Below are 25,071 nucleotides of genomic sequence, written 5' to 3'. Positions count from 1 at the left end.
TCCCGTGAAGCAGTATGATCCCCGCTTGGATCAGAGGTGGCTGCTGGGTGCTTTGAGGAGGAGGCTGTCAGTGACTCAGACCTCTCACCAGTCTGACTCCCAAGAAGCATGATGCAGTGACCGTAGTACCCAAGGGTCTCTGAGGGCCTGATGTCGCTGGAACTGTCCCCTTCCCTTCAGTGCGGTGACCATGGCAGGATGACCTTTCAGTGAACGCTCTAGGACATTCTAATTATGGAAGAAAATCAAAGCTAATCACTGCTAGTGTCTTCCTCTTCTCAAAGGGCAGTTCATTGTATCATGCAAACAAGGGACATTTCCTGTTTTGAACATAGTCCAGGGTATGTGGTTGATCATGGATTTCTTGGAATGCTGAGAAAAATGTTGCCTTAAAAATCCATTTTCACCAAACCTGGCAGATTGTGGTAGGAAAAATGTAATAAATGTGGCATTCTCCCCTCCTCTTCTCCGTCACAAGAAACCTACCAGAGGACCTGCTCCTATTCTGCTCCCCCTGGGGTCGCCACCGTGCTGCCAGTGCAGAGAAGATGCCCAGCACCCTGGCTGCCGCACTCAAGCCTGGGGACACCGAGCAGGCTTGGTGCCTGATCTCTCACCGGGTCTAGAGAGGAGAGGAACAGGACGGGAGCTGAGCCCCTGGTTCTGGCGTACTGATCGAACACTTGTTTACTAGGTTAACAAACCAGGGACCCTGAGTGACCTGCCCCAGTCAAACGTGCCTGTTTTCTTCTGCTATCGCGATGGCTGTTTTAGTGGCAGGCTGGGCTCTTGGCTGCCTGTCCCCCTGTCTCAGCGCCTCGGGTTTTGTGGAGGACTGAGGGCTGTCACATGTGCTGGTGTGTGTGCTTGCACTCACGTGCTGAGAGTCAAGTTGCATCGTTGGCCGGATGGTTGTGCGCGGCGGACTTGCTGCGCCTCAGTGCCGCTGGGACTGGAGCCTGGCGCACCCAGTGCTGAGCCCTCAGACGGGACAAGAGAGTCCGCACCGCGCTTCTCTCCTGCTGGACGTGGTGCTGACTCAGCTTTAAAAACGAAATGTGATTGTTTCAGTTCGGTGCTAGTGAACCGAGCAGCAGGTGTGTGATGGCAGGGTCGGAGGCGCATTTATTCACTTGAATCTTCCGGTGTGGCTCTTCTGAATGCATGTCTTGTCTGTCTGGCTGCCTGTTTTCTTTCCCTCTGAAGCTCGACAGACCCGATTAAATACAGAGCGGCTCGGCCCTGGCAGTTGCCTCTCAGATTTTATTGGTTATGCATCCCATTCCCTTGTGTCTGAGTCAAGTAGGATGCTCAGAGGCCACAGTATTCCCTTCTATATATTTCCCCAGAATTGGCAGGTTGAAGTTACAGATTGAAGTAGGAGGTAAATTCTGGATTTAACTTCCTTCTTAGATTGTAAGATATAGATCAGGTCTATATCTTAGATTGTAAGATATAGATCAGGTCTATACTGAAGGGTGATGATCTCATTTGCAGAGTGAGTGTGACCTCTTGGGATTGTGGACATGCTCTCGGCTGACATATTGAAACTGAGAGAACAGTCTTCAGAGTCTGTGGAATAGAATTGCTGTAAGAGAGGCAGACTGGTTCCTTTCCTGTCATTTATTCCCGTGTTGTTGGCGTCAAGAAGGAGCCAGGTCTTTCTTCCCCTCAGATGGTTCTGGGGCGTTGCACCTCGGTGCCCGCATTCTGGTGTCACTCACCCAACAGGTCTCCTCACACATAGGTTACACTGCATTTGCCCCAAGTTATATCTTCTGTTTACCTGTCTTCCATATCCTTTTGTATCTTATTTTTGTTTTTTATTTGGTTTATTTCCTCTCTTTAAAGTGCTTTCAGATAATTCCTGATTTATATAACCATGATCTCTGCTTTTAGCGCTTTCTGCTGCTGCTGCAAATGTGACCCTCATTTACATGTGCGATGGTGAGTGGGGAATGCTTTGGATTACTTGGTGAGAATTGATCAGAGAATCTCTTGCCACCTCTTGCTTGTGCTGTATTCTTTACGGCACCTGTGAGTTTTTGGTGGTTTTGTGTTTGAAAGTGGAAATACTGTCGGATCTGTTACTTGGGAGATCTCAGTATCCCTGACTTCATTTGTCCGGATGTTATTCAGTCCCACCTGCCTCTAAAATCAGATGTGAGTCTTTTTGTGGACTGAGTGTTCTTGGTGCGCTCATGTTTTATCCCCAGCACCCCCACATCCCTCTCCTCTCACTCAGCACGCAGTGTGGCTCGATTCACGGCGGCCTCAGCTCTCTGCTGGGTTCCGTGGCACCGCCCTGCCCTCTGCTTCCCTGCCCCCAGGCCTCAGCATTCCTGGGGCCACGGGATTTTCACTCTGTATTCCTTGCATGCAGCGCCTGCATCAAGTTGATTCTGAGCAAATATTAATTGACCGTTGAATAAAGTAATAATTGGGACTCAAGTATCTCTGCTGACTTTCAGGGTGTCATTTCAGACACTTTCTAGTTGTCTGCAGTAGCCAATTTTACCAATATTGCCCATACTGAATCTAGTTATTTGCCTGATATTAAAATATCAATGTTCCAAGTGGCGTTTTTCCTGTTTGGTGATAGCTTGATTCAGGCCTCAGGAGAGGCTGGTTGCTAGGAGATTCTTTCTCTTTGAATTAATCTACATGTGAGTTAATGGTTGGTTCTTGCCAGTTTTTCTTTAAAGAAAAAAGAAAAGAAAAGCTGAGAAGAGCTGCTTCACTTGATCATTCTCTTATGTATTTCCATTATTCACCTTGTTTGTTGATTATTGTTGAGCATTTGGACTTTGTACATGTGGTCTCTGTCCGCAGTGCTGATCTGTGGGGCTGAGGGCCCCACCTAACCTTTCCACGGGGCCCCCGAATCCCATTGGCTTTAAGCAGCACTGTCTGTGATCATCACAGGGTCCAGTAGCCTGTCAGAGTGTCACCATCATCTTTAAGTGATTTGCTCACATGGCCGAGGAGTCTTGTCATTTTCAGTTGTACGTTTTTATCTTTTTCTCTCCTGGACTTTAAGTACCTCAGCCTGTGCTGCTTATTTTGCCGTCTCTCACCAGCTCTGTAATCCAGGTTCTAGTCGAATCATTTGTTGTGTCTCTTGATACTCACTTTTGATGGATCATTACCTCTGAGTCATGTCGTTTGGGATGGGAAGCCTGGCTTTGCAGGGGCTCAGAGAGGCAGACTTCTCCAGAGTGGTTTGCAGTTACTTCTGCCAGGCACACAGGGGTCTCACTGGCATGTGACCAATTTGGTGTAAAAGTCTTGTCACAGGGTTCCCTGGACTACATGTGCTGAGTAGAGTGGAACTCCAGAACCATGCTGGAGATTCAGACAGACCAGTGGGTACCATTCACTGTGGGCAGGGGAGGGGGACTTGGGAGATGTTTCCCCTTCTGAGGCCCAGCTCCTTTTTCATTTGGGTTTATAGATAACTTTGTTTTCTAATTCAGTTTTTGTTGCAATTGTATCTCTTTGAGGGTTTCAGACACATGTACAAGCATCTGTTCTAACTTGTATCCCCTATACTGGCTTATATTCTATCCTGCAGGACATTAAAATGAGCTAACTTCCTAATCAGGACATTATAAGTAAAGAGGATAGAATTGGTTATTGTGCCAGAATAATCGGTGTGAACCAAGACATGTGGTCACCTTGGTTGAAACCTGAGACCCAGGGCACACAGCCAGACAGCTTTTGCTCTGCCAGAAGATTCCACTTCACTCTTCGGTTAGAGGCTCAAGCCATTTCCCTTGCCTCGCTCTCTAGGCTTTTTCATGGATGTCTTGTATTTTATCTCAGATTTCTAGGTGCTTGTAGTGTGAGAGCTTATAGGTTATCTAGTTGCTGTATTGGCAGAACAGTCTCTCTTTAGCCTTAAACATTAGGATCTTTTCTCTCCTTTGATTCATCTTAACAAAGAATATTTGAAAGGGACAATGGAGAGACTGGAGAGAGTTTGCGGGAGGGAAAGAGGAGACAGATACAGGAAGAGAACAAGAGTGAGTAGGAGACTGAGAGATAGGCAGTTTGGAAAGAGGTGGATGGAGAGACAGAGCACATGAGTGGGAGTCAGATGTGTGCACAGACCTAGGCTGGAGGCCCACCATGCACAGGTGTGCCCCTAGGAGAGTGAGAACAGAAAATGACCAAATGTGAGCGCGTTAGAATAATTGTCAAGAATAAACATGAAGTTAGCAGGGGTACAAAAGATGGCTTTGGAATCAGTCGAAATTGTGGTAGCAGCAGTTTGCTGCCACAGCAACAGCAGCAGAGTTTATAAATAGGGGTGCTGATGCGGGATGCAGGGATTGGGGCTGGCCCAGCGGCAACCAGTGGAGCAAACCAATGGGGTCAGGTTCTGATGAATGGAGCACTAATGAATGGAGATAGTCACTGATCTTCAGGCAGTGGGTCAACAGTGACTAAAAATAAAAGTAAACCAAACTGATTTAAAATTAACAGGCTTTATTTGCTGATTTTTCATCATTGCTTTGCAGATCCTAGTCACACTTAGCAATGTGACTACCTAAAATTGAAATTAGAAGTTTAAGATTATGACCATGTCAAATACATTTGTCTAAAGATAGGAAACAGACCTGATGGAGTCATCTGAGGTTAGGTTGGGGTGGTTAGCTGACCACAGTTGGTCTTAAAACACTACCAAGTGCTCACAGGGTCCTTGAGTTCTTTGGCCTCTACTCACTGATGCTGTCAAGGCCAAAATGAACAGCTTGTCTCTTGGATGAGTCACTGGAACATGACCAACCTGAGGCCAGGCAGTGCAGAGAAAGTGGGTGGGAGGTGAAAGCTTCTGGTTTTTGCAGCTCGTCTTTTATGTCTCCTCATCTATCCTAATTAGACCCAGCACTGTTCAGGCCTTGCTGCACCGTCCTGTTTTTCTTTTTCTGGTTTTCCAGACCGTCAGTCATGGATTATGACTCCCACTTCTCTTAGGCACCATCACAGGGATCCTTATAGCATCGGTGCTAGTTTAAAAGCTGAGACGAACAGGCCTGTGACATCTGTGGAAAGGACAGAAAAAAAAACTAAGTTACGTGGCATGGGAGAATATAGTCATTCCTCAGTAACCACTGGGGATTGGTTCCAAAATCCGTGGATGCCCAAGTCCCTCATATAAAATGGCATGGATTTGCATATAACCTACCACATCTCCCTATACACCTTAAGTCATCCCTAGGTTATTTATAATCCCTAATGCTATGTGAATTTTATATACAGAGTTGTAAATATGCAGTATGAATGTTATTTAAATAGATGCCCATGTGTGGCAAATGCACTATTTTTGACCAAAGGTTGATTGAACACACAGGTGCAGTTCCCACAGACATGGAAGGCTCACAGCATTGCTGTATTAAATTCTGTCAGTTTCTTTTCAGTTTTGAATAAAGGGATCCTGTCATGCCTTGTACTCAGCCAAAATGTGGACTGAAAGCATTGTGACCAAGTATTTCTGTTTTCACCTGAAAGTCTGGCGATAGACTCATAATGTTCTATTAGTATGAGGTGCTCAGTCATGTCTGACTCTTTGTGATCCTGTGGACTGTAGCCAACCAGTCTCCTCTGTCCATGGGATTTCCCAGGCAAGAATACTGGAGTGGGCAGCCCTTTCCTTCTCCATGGGATCTTCCCAGTCTAGGGATTTAATCTGCGTCTCCTGCATTGGATTCTTTATTGCTGAGCCACCTGGAAAGCTTAATAAGTATCACCATCATAAAGAAGCAGTGGGTTGAAGTCAACTCCAGGGACTCGACATCTCCTAAAACTGCCTTTTCTCTCTGAGGCACAGTCACCTCAAAGGGGTCTCTGTGACAGCCATCAGGTGTTGCCTCCAGGGTACAAGGCAGAGTGCCAAAGTAGTTGATGCCTGCCAACTGTGGTGCTGGAGAAGACTCCTGAGAGTCCCTTGGACAGCAAGGAGATCAAACCAGTCAATCTTAAGGGAAATCAACCCTGAATACTCATTGGAAGGACTGATGCTGTAGCTGAAGCTCTCGTGTTTTGGTCACCTAATGTGAACAGCCAACTCATTGGAAAAGTCGCTGATGCTGGGAAAGATTGAGGGTAGGAGGAGGAAAGGGCATCAGAGGATGAGAAGGCTGGATGGCATCACCAATGCAATGGACTTGAATTTGGGCACACTTTGGGAGATGGTGAAGGACAGGGAAGCCTGGCATGCTGCAGTCCATAGGGTCACAAAGAGTCAGACATGACTTAGTGGCTGAACAACAAAGAATAATAAAGTGCACAATAAAAGTAATGTACTTGAATCACCCCAAAACCATCCTCCCCACCTAAATCTGTAGAAAAGCTGTCTTCCACAAAGCTGGTCCCTGGTGCCAAAAAGGTTGGGGACCACTGGCTTAGAGCAAGCCCTAGGCTTTAACCTGCCACTCTGAATGGATTCTGAAGCCATTTCCCCTGTGTTCTCTCCTGATTGGCAGGTAGATACTTATCTCCTCAGAGGATATGATCCTCAAGTTAAAATGAGCAAAGAGCAACTTCCCTGGTGATCCAGGGGCCAAGACTCTGTGCTCCCAAGGCAGGGGACCCCAGGTTGGATCACTGGTCAGGAAACTAGATCCCACCTGCCACAGCTGAGATCTCAGGCAACCCAATAAATACTATATATATATATATATATTTTTTTTTTAACCATTTATCATTTATTATTATTTTTTTTAACTTTGCAATATTGTATTGGTTTTGCCATACATCAGCATGAATCCGCCACGGGTGTACATGTGTTCCCCATCCTGAACCCCCCTCCCACCTCCCTCCCCATACCATCCCTCTGGGTCATCCCAGTGCACCAGCCCCAAGCATCCTGTATCCTGCATCGAACCTGGACTGGCGATTCGTTTCTTATATGATATTATACATGTTTCAGTGCCATTCTCCCAAATCATCCCACCCTCTCCCTCTCCCACAGAGTCCAAAAGACTGTTCTATACATCTGTGTCTCTTTTGCTCTCTCGCATACCGAATTATCGTTACCATCTTTGTAAATTCCATATATATGCGTTAGTATACCTTATTGGTGTTTTTTCTTTCTGGCTTACTTCACTCTGTATAATAAATAGGCTCTAGTTTCATCCACCTCATTAGAACTGATTCAAATGTATTCTTTTTAATGGCTGAGTAATACTCCATTGTGTATATGTACCACAGCTTTCTTAACCATTCATCTGCTGTTGGACATCTAGGTTGCTTCCATGTCCTGGCTATTATAAACAGTGCTGGGATGAACATTGGGGTAAACATGTCTCTTTCAGTTCTGGTTTCCTCGATGTGTATGCCCGGCAGTGGGATTGCTGGGTCATAAGGCAGTTCTGTTTCCAGTTTTTTAAGGAATCTCCACACTGTTCTCCATAGTGGCTGTACTAGTTTGCATTCCCACCAACAGTGTAAGAGGGTTCCCTTTTCTCCACACCCTCTCCAGCATTTACTGCTTGTAGACTTTTGGATCGCAGCCATTCTGACTGGTGTGAAGTGGGCTTTATCCCAGGGATGCAAGGATTCTTCAATATCTGCAAATCAATCAATGTAATACACCACATTAACAAATTGAAAAATAAAAGCCATATGATGATTTCAATAGATACAGAGAAAGCCTTTGACAAATTCAACATCCACTTATGATGACAACTCTCCAGAAAGCAGGAATAGAAGGAACATACCTCAACATAATAAAAGCTATATATGACAAACCTGCAGCAAACATTATCCTCAATGGTGAAAAATTAAAAGCATTTCCCCTAAAGTCAGGGACAAGAACAGGGTGCCCACTCTCAACACTGCTATTCAATATAGTTTTGGAAGTTTTGGCAACAGCAATCAGAGCAGAAAAAGAAAGGAATCCAAATTGGAAAAGAAGTAAAACTCTCACTGTTTGCAGATGACATGATCCTCTACATAGAAAACCCTAAAGACTCCGCCAGAAAATTACTAGAGCTAATCAATGAATATAGTAAAGTTGCAGGATATAAAATCAACACACAGAAATCCCTTGCATTCCTATACACTAATAATGAGAAAATAGAAAAAGAAATTAAGGAAACAATTCCATTCACCATTGCAATGAAAAGAATAAAATACTTAGGAATATATCTACCTAAAGAAACTAAAGACCTATATATAGAAAATTATAAAACACTGGTGAAAGAAATCAAAGAGAACACTAATAGATGGAGAAATATACCGTGTTCATGGATCAGAAGAATCAATATAGTGAAAATGAGTTTACTACCCAAAGCAATCTATAGATTCAATGCAATCCCTGTCAAGCTACCAACGGTATTTTTCACAGAGCTAGAACAAATAATTTCACAATTTGTATGGAAAAACAAAAAACCTCGAATAGCCAAAGCAATATAGAGAAAGAAGAATGGAACAGGAGGAATCAACCTGCCTGATTTCAGGCTCTACTACAAAGCCACAGTCATCAAGACACTATGGTACTGGCACAAAGACAGAAATATAGATCAATGGAACAAAATAGAAAGCCCAGAGATAAATCCACACACCTATGGACACCTTATCTTTGACAAAGGAGAATATACAATGGATTAAAGACAATCTCTTTAACAAGTGATGCCGGGAAAACTGGTCAACCACTTGTAAAAGAATGAAACTAGAACACTTTCTAACACTGTACACAAAAATAAACTCAAAATGGATTAAAGATCTAAGACCAGAAACTATAAAACTAGAGGAGAACATAGGCAAAACACTCTCTAAATCACAGCAGGATCCTCTATGACCCACCTCCCAGAATACTGGAAATAAATAAAAGCAAAAATAAACTGGACCTAATTAAAATTAAAAGCTTCTGCACAACAAAGGAAACTATAAATATATATATTTTTTAATGAAGCGATAGAACACAAAAACACACAAGGAGTCAGGGCCCCCGCCAACGTGAGCCACAGGCACCATGACGGCTCTCCTGATCTGATTCTTTCCACCAGCAAGTCACAAACGCCCACCTTCCACCAGGTCATGAGCTGCCACACCTTAATGCAGGTGGCACCTCAGGCTGAGACACAGTCATTCTCTCCCTCAAGGCAGTCTCCAGAGAAAACTCACAAGCACAGACACGCCAACACCCTCCAGAGCTGAGGCTGCCCTGAGCCCAGGGCCCTGGACAACAACATGTGACCACCCTTGTTTTTTCTTTCCTTTTATCTTTGACTGGATTAGCTGTTAAAGCTAAGGATAAGATACCTTCTGTTTTTTGTTGGTGTTGATTAGATTTCTTTGCAAATTTATTGAAGTAATGGAACTCAGACATTTTCACTGTGATGTTGGAAGCTGATTTGAAGACCATTCTGACTTTCCATTAATTTTGATCTTCTCTCTTCCCTTCTGTAACTTTATTCTTTTGTTTTGCTTAACCATTCTTTCCATATGGAACTTTTTTTTAATTGAAAAAACTCCCCTGTGATGGGGTTCTGATTGTTTATACTGGACAAGTCTGTAGCCCTTGGAGACTGTTCTAAGGCAGGATTACAAAGGCAGATGCCAGTAGGGGAGGAACTGAGGAATGGCCCCAAGGAGTGGGTGGTGGGGCAGAGGGTGAGGACTGGGCACTGGGGTCTTCGGTCCTGCCAATTGCTACCATTGGGGTGGGGCCTGGTGTTGCTAAATGATCTGATTTCTCAAGAGAAGCTGGAAATAAATTTTTTTCCCTTTGTGATATGTGTTTGAAATATGGAAATTATACATGGGTTCAAATTTATTAAAAAAGAAAGAAGATGAATGAATTAGACAAAACACATCTGTGGCCCTGATTATGCCCACAGATGGGCAATGTGAGCTTTTGCTCTCAAGGATTAATTTTGCCTTTACAGAAAATAACCATCTTAATTAAGCAGAGTGTGTAGATACCAATTTGGCTGAGATATCCTATTTTAATCACATTTAAGAAGGAAATACCACTTGCTTAACTGTGGACTTAGATGAGTCCGTTTTAGCACGTACCTCTCCTTAATTATGTGTTAGGACGCTGTCCTGCTATTTTGTAGTTATACTGGGTGCAGAACAGACTTTTAAAAAGAAAATGGAGTTTTCAGTTAATAGATCTCCAGCCAGGTGTCTGAGTTTTATGTATGAGTTTCTCAAGTTTCTAAATAGTTAAGTGTTCGAAGTTGAACCTGGAAGAATCTATTAACACAGTAATTGTTGGTTTCTTCCAGAATCCTTGAATGTCTTAGTGATCTGAGGTTTAAAAAATTGAAAATCTTGATGCCCTTTAGTTATCAGATGGGTTTTCATATATCTTCTTTTTCTTTCTTTAAAGATTTGAACATGGAATTCAATCCCTCAGACCATCCTCGGGCCAGCACGATATTCCTCAGTAAATCTCAAACAGACGGTAGGTTCTTTCTTTCTTTCTTTCTTTTTTTTTTTTTTAAAGACTTATGCTGGTAACTAGCCTGTCTTGATTTTCCAGTCACTGTGATTCTCAGGATAAAGATAGAATCCTAAGTGGTCATCCTTAGTGACCACTAAGAATGTTTGGGTGGTTACCCTTTGGGGTTTCTTTATAGTAAGTCATATTTTTAGAATTTACTATTTGAAGCAACTGTCCTCATTTTGCCAATCAGTTGGGATAGTTCAAGGCAGTTTCTACCCTGAGAATCAGAAACTTTCATTTAAAAATTTATTATTTGCATAAATTCTCTAAAGATCAGAAGTATTAGTATGTGAAAAAAAAATCATAATACAACTCTAAATACAAACACCATTATCTCAGTTGTGTCATTTGAGAGCCAGATTGAACCTGTACACTAGGGTTAGATGTTTTCCTTCTGTCATACTTGTGTTAAGCTGTTTATTCTGTGGCGTGGAATTTCTTCTGGGGGATTTCCCCCTCTTTTTAGCCCTTGACTTATGTCGCTGTTCCCCGGCTCTTGGCTGCAAAGGAGAGATAAAACACATAATACAGTGAACATAGCCTGTTCCTGCAGAAAAGAGCAGTGGAGGAATCTGTTAAATCATGTTGCAGTGACACAGGTCCTGGGGCTTCTAGCCGTGACTCTTGTCAAATTGCTAAGGTCTCATTTTGAGAAGATCCTAAGTTGACTAGAAAAGTAATCAAACATATTTAAGAGAGTTCATTTTAAGAACTGATAACTCCTCACTTATGGCTAGGTGACAACTTTGATGTAGCATAATGCTGATATAATATTGGTGATCTTGATTTAAGCAGGCCAGTGATGAGATCTGAGAGAATTTGGTGCCTTTTTTTTTTTTTTAAGTGTATAAAAAGAAATCACTGTAGGCATCAAATCCTTGTGATTTAAGTTTTGAATGTTTTGGGTGGAAACTAAGCAGGACATTTTTTTCTTCATCTGGTGAAGTGGGAGCCCATGGAGAAGGGAGGTTATTGCCAGGCAGGAAAGTGGTGGTGGGGTGAAGGTTTTGGACAATGAAAAATGAGAGTCAAAAGCAAGTCTTTGCACTTAATATAGTACTATGAAAACAAGTCACACGAATCTGGCCCACTTTCAGATTTGGTTCTCACTTCCTGTGAATTCAGGGCACAGACCAACGTCAGTCAGAAACTTTTTACCTATATTCACATGGAATGGCACTAGAGACTCTTAAGTGGATGACACATGGCTTGGTTGTCACAGGGAGACGGATGGCAGGGTCCTTTGACCTCACAGGATCCCCGGGTGTGAGTCAGGGGCACACATCTACCCCTTCCCTCTCACCCTCCCCTCCTCCACCGATCACTGGGGAGAGTTGGCAACTCTCATCCTTCTGTTTTTGCTTCATTCCTCAAATGCTGGGTTTTCCCTTTGAGTGTAAAGTATCTACTTGAGTCTCAACAGGTTGAAAACAAGGAAGAGGAACCGACACCCATCTCTGTGGTGTCCTGTCTCCCAGCCTGCAGAGCGAACACTCCTGTACCTCCTCCTCCTCCGCTTGCCCACTAGGCTCTTCTCCCGCCAGCCCCGTTCAGGGGATGTGTTTGCAGTGAAACACTGAATAATCCATAGGTTCTATGCTACTTGGTTTATGTGTCAGAAACTCCAAGGGATTTATCATCCAGAATCCCTCCTAATCGCTGCAGTTCAGCCTTATTCTCCTTCAGTTCTGTTGACAGTAAGGAGTTAGAGTCCACTTAATTGTAAGAGTTTCTCACCTGGTCATGGGAGCTCCTTAAAAGTAAGGAGTTTCTGGAAAGTACACCCTAAAGCCTGTGAATGACTGTCACTCGCGTCCAGTGCTCTTGTCATTTGGTGGCACCTGGGCTGAGCTGACACACTCAGGAGCCTGGAGAAAGTGGACAAGGGGTCTGCAGCATCTGCGTGCCCTCTGGAGCAGCTGCGGTCTCTTCTGCATGCCAGGCGCAGCACCTCACAGACAAGGACCTCACATCCACACTCAGTCAGAGAGCCTCACCTGCCCTTTTCCTTTCAGCTGGTGTTCCTTTTGGTTTAAATATATCTCTGTCCTCTCCAGTGAGCTGCTTGTTAACTGTGTTGATTGATTTCTATGTTGTTGTTTAGTCACTAAGTCCCATCCGACTCTGCAACCCCCATGGACTACAGCACGCTAGGCTTCACTGTCCTTCACTATCTCCCCAAGTTTGCTCAAACTCATGACCATTGAGTTGGTGATGCCATCCAACCATCTCATCCTCCGTCGTCCTTCTCCTCCTGCATTCAGTCTTTGCCAGCATCAGGGTCTTGTCCAGTGAGTAAGCTCTTCACATCAGGTGGCCAAAGTGTTGGCACTCCAGCTTCAGCATCAGTTCTTCCAATGAATATTCAGAGTTGATTTCCCCTAGGATGGACTAGTTTGATCTCCTTGCAGTCCAAGCTACTCTCAGAAGTCTTCTCCAGCAATTTGAAAGCATCACTTCTTTGGCGCTCAGCCTTCTTTATGGTCCAACTATTACTTTGTGCTGTGCACAGTCATTCAGTCGTGTCTGACACTTTGAGACCCCATGGACTATAGCCCACCAGGCTCCGCTGTCCATGGGATGTCCCAGACAAGAATACTGGAGTGGGTTGCTATTTCCTTCTCCAGGGAATGTTCCCAACCCAGGGATCGAAGTGGGTCTCATGCATTGCAGGTGGATTCTTTACCGTCTGAGCCACCAGGGAAGCCCCAGAATACTGGAGTGGGTAGCCTATCCCTTCTCCAGGGGATCTTCCTGACTGAACTCTCACTCTGTATACTCTCAAAAGGGAGTTTTCAGGAAAGAAAATGCAAAACTCAGTGATACTAGGTTGTTAAAAAGCTCCTCTGGGTTCCCTATCTCCCCCCTCTACATCTTTGAGGTTGAGGGCCCCAATTTTGAGAAACACTGAGGTCTGGGAAACGAAGGTGGGGTGCTGACCCTGCCACACAGACACCAGCATGAGAACAGCCTCTGAGAAGGGGTACTTTTGTTGTGAGTTTGCTCGGCCTCCCTGCAGGGAGGCAGGGTGCTCTGGGAGGCCCCCAGCACTGGCGCGGAGAGTAACTGGTCTCCAGTGATGCTTCGGACGTCCAGTGTCCTGTATTTTAATCCAGTTATGGATAGTATTGTTATCATTTGTTGTCTAGTCACTATGTTGTCTCTTATTTCATCCTAATAGTATGGACCTGTATGGGTCTGTTTTGGTTAGAAATAAACAGTCCTGCTTTTTGTTGACAATCTTAATTAGTGGATACATGCAGAATTTTATGAGCTTTACTATTACTGTTTTCTTTAGTTAGGAAGCCGTTACCACTCAGTTAACTATGGTGCAGTGATTTTGTTGGGTGCTATGGTGTATGTGGTTTCATGTTCTGCTGTCTTAGCAGAAGTCACATCTGCATGTGTGCAGGTCGCATTTCTTAAGTCGTAACTGAGCAGCTGGATATGTTGGTTGGTGGAAGGATGGGACCTTGACACAGAGGCCCGTCCTCAGCAACCTGCCAGGGGTTAGCACGCAGGTGTGTAACATTTCTGTTGCATCTTTTGTTTTCACAGTGAGAGAAAAGCGCAAGAGTCTCTTCATTAACCATGTAAGTGGAGCTGTTCCCCTGTGTTCTTCGTAATAACTGTCCAGAGACCATCCACACTGTGTGTGCGGTGGGGAAGTGGTCCGCGAATCTTGTCTGCACGTGGAAGAGTGTGAAGAAGGCTGCAGGGCACTCGTGCTCTGTTTGGCCTGTGGCTGGACGGGCACGGCTTGGCATTTATCACCAGGGCCACTGTGTGACCTGAAGCCCCGGGCTGCTGCTGCTCCTCGATTGGTGTGCGTGGACAGGGCGACATCAGATCCCACAGGTCCTTTCCTGCCTCCCTTCCCCCAAGTGACTGTCTCCTAACTATGTCCCATTTGAATAAGCAAACACATGTTTTCTTCCCCCTTGTTTATAGGTGTGGTAGAGTCTGCGTTTTCCTTCGATGCTCTAAGAAAGGATGAACTTAGACAACACTTGAATTTTAAAACGAATTAAAAAAACACCCAGCTGTAGTCTTTTGCCCATTCTGAGCAGCGTCTCCCTGCCCTGCTGGCCAGGCATAAAGATACTTGATCTTTCTCCTTTGATCAGTGGGTGCAGCCAGCCTCCCTCCACCCTGCCCAGGGGTGATCTCAAGCTGCGCCACCACCCCCCCAGGACTGTGGTGCCCGGCCACCAGGAAAACTATGGCCACACATCCTAATCCTCTAAACTTAGGCCTGTTGATGAAGTAGGTGTGTTACCAAATAAGTGTATGCCATCAATTCTCATATTGAAAACGAGAATGATGTATTTGATTTCTCAGGGGTTTTTCTCAGGATTTCTAAACTGTCTGCATTTAAGTGTTTGTGGATCGTGAAGTACTAGGCACTGGAGCTTTGTGCTAAACAGACTTAAAGCCATAGTGTTGCCTCTTCTGCTCTTTGAAAATCTGGGCAAAATGCAGTTGAAAGGAAATTCATAGCCAGACCCTTGCACCCGAAGGGCTCAGCCCATAGGAGGTTGGTGAGTCCTTCGTAGGCCGTGGTCTTAGGGTTGGAGAGACGCCCTGTAGTTTTTATCAGAGTCTTACAGCAATTCGCGGCCTTTTCCTGGCCCTCTCCAGTTTTGCCGCAGCAGTGTGAAGCATCTGTGAAATTACGAGCTGTGTCTTAAGGAAAATATGCAGAAAAGTGCTGTGCCCTTTTTGGGTTTTTTGAAAGCTGTATCTGCCTGGACCTAGAGAGCTGAGAGGTTTGACCCCATTCTGTAGGTCTCACTCCCGCCTCTTCACGTGCCGGGGGCACTAGAGCACTGCCCCCCCAGTCAGCACGTCTGCCCAGGAGCCTGTAGACCACCGCTGCCGGTCACTGCAGCCCATACCAGTGGCCGGAGGGGAGGCCTGCCCTTGTGCCAGCCGCACGCCCCACGTGTCTCCCCCGTGCCCCACGACTTCATGCTCTGCGGCGCACCATCCTGGCACCTGCCCCCCACGCTGTGCCCCCCTGACTCAGTGTGTCCTCTCACCCCTGCCAGCCCTCTCGCCCCCCGAGACAAAGAGCGGAAGCACAGTTGTCAGAATGTGCTCAGATGTGCTCATGCCTATAGAAGAAATCTCTGTGCTGCCTTATGTAATAGATGCCCGGGTAACAGCGTGCCCTCCAGACCACATTGCACAGTAGCATCTCAGCTCTGCCCATGCTGGGAGAAGCCACTGGAATGTGCCATCAACCAACTGAAGTAGAACTGGAATGGAAGTACCTGCAGGTTCAATTAGGCTAATAAACCAGCTGTGCTTTTCAAGTTTTGAGACACTCGAGTGTCATAAGTTAGGACAATAAAGAGACGATAAGTGGTAATAATCATCAGTACAGTCTAACGAACGTTTTATACCGTGTTTGTGTCAGACTCTGTTCTTTAGTTTAATGTACTGGATAACTTTGCCCAGGAGGTACTGTGTGTCACTCCAGTCTTCCATATGGGGAAAGTGAGGCACAAAGAGTCAGCCATCTGAGCAGTGGAACCAGCCTGGGGCCCAGGGGGCTGACCCGGGCCATTCAGTCCTCAGACAGTCATACCAAGCGCCACCCGGACACAAGTTGTTTAGCTTTTTATCTGAAGACAGAGAGCGCTGTTTTCTGAATCGGGGCCCCAACTAACATTTGTAGTTTCTTTTGTTGTTGAACTCTGGAATGACCATTGTTCTTTGCCCTTGTTTATAAAATCCCTTGTGTTTTTTATTTGCTTTATTGTGAGGGATGTTGTTTCTTAATTTACCCTTCAAGTTTCTGAAGAACCTACTTATTAGTACATGCTGCTAAGACAATCTATAAAGAGGCTGCTATTTAAGAAAAAGCAGTGGACGTAGGTAAGCCATGTGAGGAAAGGTGAGGGGTGATGGTCACAACAGGGAAACAGCTTCCACCAGGTGGAGAGAAACAAGGTTTTTTCTGGCTCCAGGATAGTAACATAGTCTAGCAAGTGATGGAAGCTGACTTTGGATACACCCTCCAAGGAAGGGGCCAAAAGAAGGAACCCCTTCCTTGTAAAGAGGGCACCGCTTGCTGGTTGAGAATTGCCGAGAGAGACTTACAAAGTAAAAGGAGCTTCTTCCAAAAGAATTATAGGTTTTAAATCTTGAAGCTATTTGAGGATAAACCCTTTGGGCGAGTTTTAACAGTAAGTTAAACCAGGGCAAATTATAAAGATTAATATTCTAATAGCACTATGTTTTAGATGTAATTATCTGATCAACAGTTACATGAAAATTTAATAAAATAGAGACACTTAGGTATTTTAGCAAAGATTGTATAAAGGGCTTTATTTAAAGTTCATAGCTTAAAATTTGCTGAAGTTTTGGCTAGCTGTTTTAATGAATCTTTTAATTAAAATGCGGTAGTCTCTGAATATAAATTGTGGGTGGCATTGTCAGTGGCTGAGAATCTGGAATCTCTCTCCTGAACCTAGGGAAAATGCACATCTTTTGCTTTAGCCTAATTTTTCCGTGACATTTCCTCCCCTTGATGACAGCATACCTGAAGGGAATTGATCATTCTAAGTTAAAGAAAAAATTAAAACAGAGTGAGTCAGGAGTTGAATGGCCAGCCTCCTTCACCCTCAGCAAAATAATCACAGTTATTTGTCTTAATATTGAGACAGGTGGTAGCTGTAAAAACTTTGCGAAGGAATATAGAGCCTTATCAGTTTAACAAGAGCCACATTTGTAGCTGGACTTGGAGCCAAAAGAATTTTGTTCAAGCCCTAAATCTACCAGCTGATAAAAGGGGGACCTTGAAAAAGTCTTGAAGTCATAGTTGTCTGATCTCGTAAAATGACTCCTGGTCCGCCTGTTTACCTAGTGGACTGAACAGAAGGTGATTTGCAAGTGATTTTAGCACCATCTGAGTATGTTGATGTTGTTATTGCTCATTAGATTTGTGAGTAAATTTTGTTTACTTTTCCAAGTTCAGTAGCAAAACTGATCAAAGTCTTTCTGGTATTTTGAGTATGGATTTAGTTTTTTCATAAGTATTAAGCCATAGAAATTAAGGAATGAAGTGAATGTGATCCAGGAACTGAAACTTTTAAAATTCTAAACTTTGCTTTTGCCTCTTTGGGAGCTTTGCTCCTAATAGAACACAAATTTATTGAGCACTGTTCCTGCCTGCCTCTTCCACACAAAAGAGTTCAAACCAGGAACCAGGCAGGGGAGCTGCCCTGGGCTCAGAAGACTTTCTGTGGAGGGATCTTTGTTCTCTCAGCTCTTTTTTTTAATTTTTGGTGGGGGGTGGATGTCAGATCAAGAGAAGTATACATTCTGTGAACCTTGTAGCCCTTCTAGCAAATGACTTAATGCCCAAATAGGGTTTCAAACTTAACCCTATTATAACAATGCCAAGGACTTACTAGATAGTTTGAAGGGGGCTTCCCTGATGGCTCAGATGATAACAAATCTGCCTGCACTGTAGGAGACCCGAGTTCCATCCCTGGGTCAGGAAGACCCCTTGGAGAAGGGAATGGCAACCCACTCCAGTATTATTGCCTGGAGAATCCCATGGACAGAGGAGCCTGGTGGGCTACAGTCCATGGGGTTACAAAGAGTCAGAAAGCTGAGTTGGCATCCCCCGTTGGCACACCAGCCCTTTGTGATAGAGGGCTCAGACTAACAGATGGGGATCCCCAGGCAGGACTGGCCCCTGGGGGTGCTAGTTTCCAGTTAACCCTGTGACCCCAAAGGGTACTTCTACTCCTGAAAGGAGGATGAGGAAGTGCCCACTCTGTGACCTGGTGTATCACTCTCTCTTTAACTCTAGCGCTCATGTTTTCTTAGGGAAACCATTTACTCTTGGCTGTTCCTATCATATTTTCATCTTGAGGAAATTTGTGTCAGAGGAAACAGTGGAAACCTCACAAATAGAAGCCCGTCATTGCTGTCGTTTGCTTCACTGTTGTGATTATTCCTAAATAATAATTCTCTTGTATCTCTAAAGATTCTTTAATATATCAACTAATTACTGAATTTTTGTGTTAAGTATATCTGTTAAGGTTTCTGATTCCATTGGTGGGGAAAATTTCTTAAGAATTTTTTTAAAAAACTTGGCGCACATGTTAATATCTATTATTAGATTGCAAGTTTTTGTCTGTGACTTAAGTGTGATTGCTACCTGACCTACAAAAGAGATCAAAATGGTTTTTAATGTCTCCGGCTTGTCTTAATGAAACTGTTGTGATTAATTTGATAGACGTGAAAAATGCCATGTTAAAATTGCAGTCAAGAAACTTGAACTTGACAGGCTTTTTTGGTGCCCTTATCTTACACAAGGCTTCCCTAGTAGCTCAGTTGGTAAAGATTCTGCCTGCAATGCGGGAGACCCAGGTTCAATCCCTGGGAAGGAAAGATCCCCTGGAGAAGGGAATGGCAACCTACTCTAGTACTCTTGCCTGGAGAATTCCATGGACAGAGGAGCCTGGAGGGCTACATACAGCCCATGGAATCGCAAAGAGTTGGACACAACTGTGCGTGTTATCTTACACAGGCGCAGAACAATGTGTGCCTAAACACACTGGCCAAGATCAAGCCTTATCTTTTGAATTCCCTGACTCTGATTATTTCCTCCTGACCTACATGCCCTTCGTAAAAGCAGCGCTCCAGAGGGTCATAGTGATTCAATGGTGCAGTGCCCTCTGGCGGGAGTTTTAGGAACCGTATGCCCCAGGGAGTGATGATTAGCAAAAGGGGAGATTGTTTATAACACTGACTTCTGTTTCTCAGGCTGTTGCATATTTCCATAATTTTATCACATGTGAAAGTGAAAGTCGCTTAGTCGTGTCCGACTCTCTGCAACCCCATGGACTATACAGTCCATGGAATTCTCCAGGCCAGAATACTGGAGTAGATAGCCGTTCCCTTCTCCAGGGGATCTTCCCAATCCAGGGATCAAACCCAAGTCTCCCACATTGCAGGCAGATTCTTTACCAGCTGAGCCACAAGGGAAGCCCTTATTACATGGGAAACCTTATTAAATAAGAAGTAAATGTTAAACAGGGCGTTTGGTCTCTGATGAGCTTTAAGGCTCCCTTCATGTTCATAAACCATGGGTACTAAGGGCTTCCCTGGGGGTGGGCAGCTGAGTCAGGGCAGTGTTATTATCCTTAAGGAACTGATTGTTTTGGTTGCTGAAAATGACACTTTTGATTGTCAGCATAGCACCAGGCCAGTCGAAACTGGTTTGGATGATTTGATTTTTTTTTTTTTTTTAAGCATGCTTTGAGCAAGAATGATCCAGATTGATATATACTAGTCAAATTGCCCACAATCGCCTGATCTGCCTACTATTCAGTTAGATGTCATCTGCGTGTAATTTAAATTCTTTTTCTGTAGCAGTATGTTTTAGAAGTATAGTTCTCAGTTCTAACGTTTTCCAAAGAGCTCAAAATTTACACAGCCTGAAAGAACCAGATGCACAGCTGCCACAGGCACCCCACCTGAAGCTCATCCACGGGTCATATTTTCAAAAGCATCAGATAACTCTCACCTTTAAAATGTATTTTGCCCTTAAAGGAGTACTCTTTTTCTTTACATCTTCACCTCGTGAAATTGAAGAGTAGGAGATTCTAAATTAACAGTGGCTGCATCTTCCATGGTCCCCAAATTGACTGTACCTCAGGGGTAGGAAAAAAAATGGGTGCTGTGGACTCCTGTCTTAATTCTGGCGCCTCACACAAGGTTGCCTCCTGAAGCATGGGCTTTTGCTGGTGAGATGAGTACATGCTTCTTGTTTCTCAGTGATTTTTATGGACTCTGCAGCACACCCTTTGATGCTCGATTTTGGGAGTGTGCTGAGCTGATGGAGGTTTCAGACCGGGAGTGGTGGTGGTGACTTTTTTTATAAGGAAGAACATGGAATTCCACTGTAGGAAGAAAGTGAGTTTTGTGCTGTACTTGATGATAGTATTAACATTTCTTGGTAAGACACTTTTCCTCTATAGGCTGGTCTCAAGGTGAAGGGGATGATGTTCCTTGGAAGAATTTTGAGCCCCTTTTTAATTGTTCTTGTCTTGTTGCCATTGTTTTTGTAGCATCCTCCAGGACAAATAGCGAGGAAATACAGCTCCTGCTCGACTATTTTCCTAGATGATAGCACAGTCAGTCAACCAAACCTCAAGTATACAATTAAATGGTGGGTATACGCATTTTTCCTTCACTGAATGTCTTTTCTGTTCCTTAACCTGCTGGCTAACTGTTCGGTTGTGGGGTCTGTAAGTGGTAGGATTGGGCAGAGGGAAGACATTGACACTCAGGGAGTCTTTTAAAAATGTGATTTTGGGAGTTAAAATTTGGAGGTGTTCAAAATATTTATGTATATTACCATTTACAAAAAAGACCAAAATTTTCAATGACTTGAAATTGTGAGTTAAGCATAGTTTTGTTTTTGTGCATGCTTTCTGCCTTCCCAGTTTGTATGAACTCCATCCCAGCCTAACTCTGCTTGAATTTTACTGTCAGAATGTGATGGGTCCCACTTTGACTTGGGGCTGCAGTAGAGAGCAGGCCTGGCACCGTGGAAGTGTGCTTATCTGGAGCAAGGACAGCAGGCTTCTGACCTTGGCTCCCTCCCCAGCGGGGAGGATGGGAATGAAGACCCTTTGCTTTGGGCTTCTGCTGTAGAGTGGGGTTTAAGGGAGGAAGGGGAGTCTTTGGATTAAAATCTTTCCCTTTGGGCTTCAGCTCCCTTATTTTAAAATGGGAAGTGGGAGAGTTGGAACACTGGTTTTCCCTGAAGTGTGCCCCCCAGCATTGTAGTAGGAAGCCTTGACTGAGGTTACAGAGACCCACTTGCTGGGGATCTGATCTAGGCTTAACTATGAAAAACCTGGGATATTTTGCCTCTGTACTCATTTAAGGAGAATCCATGTTTAACAGTTCTCTGTGCCATTGTGTGCAGTGAGTGTTTGCTCTCTAAATAAGATGCTTTCTGTTCCATTGGGCCAGGCCTTCAGGTCTAGAAACCCTTTCCTGCACATGCCCATATGTGACAGTGAGTTAGGCCTGCTAGGCAGTAGAGACTGGGATAGTCTTCTATGGACCGTGTCCCCTCCAGGGGAAAGGTGAGAGGTGGGCCCACCTGGAGAGTTGGCTGAGTTGCATGTCTCTAAGACCTAAATGGGAATGTAGTTTCTTCCTTTGTTCCATTGGTGATAGAGGGTGTGGTGGTGACCAATGGGCATCACCCCATGATGGACACTCACAGCTAGGGGACCATGTGTGCCCTCGCTCCACTGTTCTGCCCTTGGTCAAGCCACTTTGCCCTGGGAGCTTCATGCCAGGAACGAGAGGTGCTGGGGAGTGGGAGCCTGGAGACCTGATAGCTAGCACCCACTCCAGCCCTGGAGCCCAGCCTTCCTGGGGTCTGAGACCTGCCTTCCGGGGCCAGTGGGTTTCCTGGGCCTCCGACTCTGTTGCTCAGCACTTCCCCTGGGGATGACTTCACACTGCCCCTGGTTGTGACACAGACACTCAGGGGCCCAGCAGGAAATCTGGGTGACAGTTGGATACTTAGGTATTGAGTCTGGGAGGTGCCAGCTCCAAAGTCATGTGTGTGGTTTGTGCATCAGCGGTTTTAGCCATACTGCACTTGCAAGGCCCCCACAGGGGCTTAAGGGCTCCACGAGGTGTGTCTGGCCCCACACATCTAGTATCTGGATTGTCAGCCCCTCCAGGAGGGTTTCATGGGTAGCCAAGGCTGAGGACCCTAGACGTCTGTGGACCTCTGCCTTCCAGTTCTCTTGGTGTCACCTGTGGTTAATAAACCAAGAGGAAGAGCAGAGTCTCGCATGCAAAGGGTGGAACGTCCAACCTGACACCCTCAGTCTCATCAGGTCATGACTTGTATCTGCAAAAAAAATAAAAACCTGTCTTAAGAACTACCACAGATGCTGGACTCTTCTAGAAAACATCACATCAACTTGGTCTCTCCTCGTTGTAGACACTGACGACTGGTATATGGTATCAGTTTGTCTCATTACTGTGATGTTGTGATGTTGATTATGTGCCTACAGTGGTCACCAGAGAGCACCAGGTAGAGTTCCCTGTGCTGTACACTCTTAACACCCTCTTACTGAGATACCCATAGTTCCCTGTTGGTGGGTTTTCTTCTTGTTGAAACAAGCAATGAAACTACTCAAGGACTCTGATGAAGAGGGACATGAAGAGGTCAAGCCCTGAGCCTCTAGAGTGGGAGCACTGACTCTAAGACCCTTGACTACCAGAGAACTAACCCTAGGGAGTACCAAATAGTGAGAACTCACACAAAGGAAACCACTTGAATACAAGATCCAGCATCATGCAACCACCAGTAGCACCCTTTGCAGGATGCCCCATCTAAACAACAAACAAAACAAAAATACAAACTCAGTGATCAGCAGACGGGATTATCACCTCACTCAGCCTTGCCCATCAGAGGAAAAACAAACAAAAAACTCACCACAAATCTCACCCTATACCAAGCTTACACAAACCACTGGACCAGCCTTAGGAGGGCAGAAACCAAAAGGAAGAAAGAATTCAACCTTGAAGCCAGGGAAAATGAGACCTCAAACACATTAAGTTTAAAAAAAAAATAATGAAAAGGCAGAGAAATACTACACAAATGAAGGACCAAATTAGAAACACAGAAGTCCAAATAAATGAAGAGGAAATAGGCAAACTACCTGAAAAAGAATTCAGAATAATGATAGTAAAGATGATCAAAAACCTTGAAATCAAAATGGGCAAAATGCAAGAATCAATTAACAAAGACCTCGAAGAATTAAAGAATAAACATAGACAAACAACACAATTACTGAAATTAAAAATACTCTGGAAGGAATCTGAAGCAGAACAGATCAGTGAGCTGGAAGATAAAATGGTGGAAATAACTTCAGGAGAGCAGAATAAAGTAAAAAGAATGAAAAGAACTGAGGATAGTTTCAGAGACCTCTGGGACAGTATCAAATGCACAAACATTTGAATTATAGGGGTCCCAGAAGAAGAAGAGAAAAAGAAAGGCTGTGAGAAAAATTTTGAAGAGATTATAGTTGAAATTTCCCCAACATGGAAAAGGAAATCATCAAATCAAGTCCAAGAGGCACAGAGAGTCCCATACAGGATAAACCCAAGGAGAAACATGCTAAGACACATACTAATCAAACTAAAAAAGACAACACAAAGAAAGAATATTAAAAGCAGCAAGGGAAAAGCAACAAGTAACATACAAGGGAAACACCATACATTTAACAGCTGATCTTTCAGCAGAAACTCTGCAGGCCAGAAGGGAATGGCAGGATATATTTAAAATACTGAAAGGGAAAAATCTACCAAGATTACTGTACCTGGTGAGGATCTCATTCAGAACTGATGGAGAAATAAAAAGCTTTTTAGACAAGCAAAAGTTAAGAGAATTCAGTACCATGAAACCAGCTTTACAACAAATGTTAAAGGGACTTATATAGTCTAGAAATGCAAGAGAAGGAACAAGATCTTCAAAATCAACCCCAAACAATTAAGAAAATGGCGATAGAAACATATATATCAATAATTACTTTAAATGTAAATGGATTAAATGCTCCAACAAAAAGACACAGACTGGCTCAACGTATACAAAAACAAGACCCATATATATGCTGTCTACAAGAAACCCACTTCAGACCTCAAGATACACATAGACTGAAAGTGAGAAGATGGCAAAATATATTCCATGCAAACAGGAAGCAAAAGAAAGCTGGAGTAGCAATGCTCATATCAGACAAAATAGACCTTGAAATAAAGAATATCACAAGAGATAAGGAAGGACGCTACATAATGATCAGGGGATCAATCCAAGAGGACGACATAACAATTGTAAATATCTATGCACCCAACATAGGAGCACCTCAATACGTAAGACAAACACTAACAGACATAAAAGGAGAAATTGACAGTAACACAATAGGAGACCCCACTCACACCATTGGACAAATCATCAAAACAGAAAACTAATAAGGAAACACAAGTCTTAAATGATACATTAGAAGAGATGGATCTCATTGATATCTTCAGGACATTCCATCTAAATGCAGAAGAATATACCTTCTCAAGTGCACATGGAACATTCTCCAGGATAGACCACATCTTGGTCACAAATCAAACCTCAGTAAATTTAAGAAAATTGAAATTGTATCAAGCGTCTTCTCTGACCACAATGCTATGAGACTTCTGCTGCTGCTGCTAAGTCACTTCAGTCGTGTCCGACTCTGTGCGACCCCATAGACGGCAGCCCACCAGGCTCCCCCATCGCTGGGATTCTCCAGGCAAGAACACTGGAGTGGATTGCCATTTCCTTCTCCAATGCGTGAAAGTGAAAAGTGAAAGTGAAGTCACTCAGTCGTGCCTGACTCTTAGCGACCCCATGGACTGCAGCCTTCCAGGCTCCTTCGTCCATGGGATTTTCCAGGCAAGAGTACTGGAATGGGGTGCCATTGCCTTCTCCAGATAGCAATTATAAGAAAAAAACTGTAAGAAACACAAACACATGGAGATTAAATACTATGTTTCTAAATAACCAACAGGTTCCTGAA

General features: G+C 44.1%; 1 protein-coding gene across 1 annotated transcript in view; it reads left to right on the top strand.

Moving 5' to 3' along the window:
* Nucleotides 1–25,071, top strand: part of CCNY (cyclin Y) — a 109,457-nt gene that overhangs the window by 61,645 nt on the left and 22,741 nt on the right. The window contains exons 2-4 of the mRNA XM_015099546.4: nucleotides 10,346–10,420; nucleotides 14,021–14,055; nucleotides 20,557–20,657. Coding sequence (XP_014955032.2) covers nucleotides 10,346–10,420; nucleotides 14,021–14,055; nucleotides 20,557–20,657 — 211 coding nt within the window. The remainder of the gene's footprint in view (nucleotides 1–10,345; nucleotides 10,421–14,020; nucleotides 14,056–20,556; nucleotides 20,658–25,071) is intronic.

Source organism: Ovis aries, chromosome 13, assembly GCF_016772045.2.
Source record: "Ovis aries strain OAR_USU_Benz2616 breed Rambouillet chromosome 13, ARS-UI_Ramb_v3.0, whole genome shotgun sequence".
In the NCBI taxonomy this organism is placed as follows: domain Eukaryota; kingdom Metazoa; phylum Chordata; class Mammalia; order Artiodactyla; family Bovidae; genus Ovis; species Ovis aries.
Note: the sequence above shows the minus strand (reverse complement) of the source record. Positions and strands in the feature narration are given on the sequence as shown.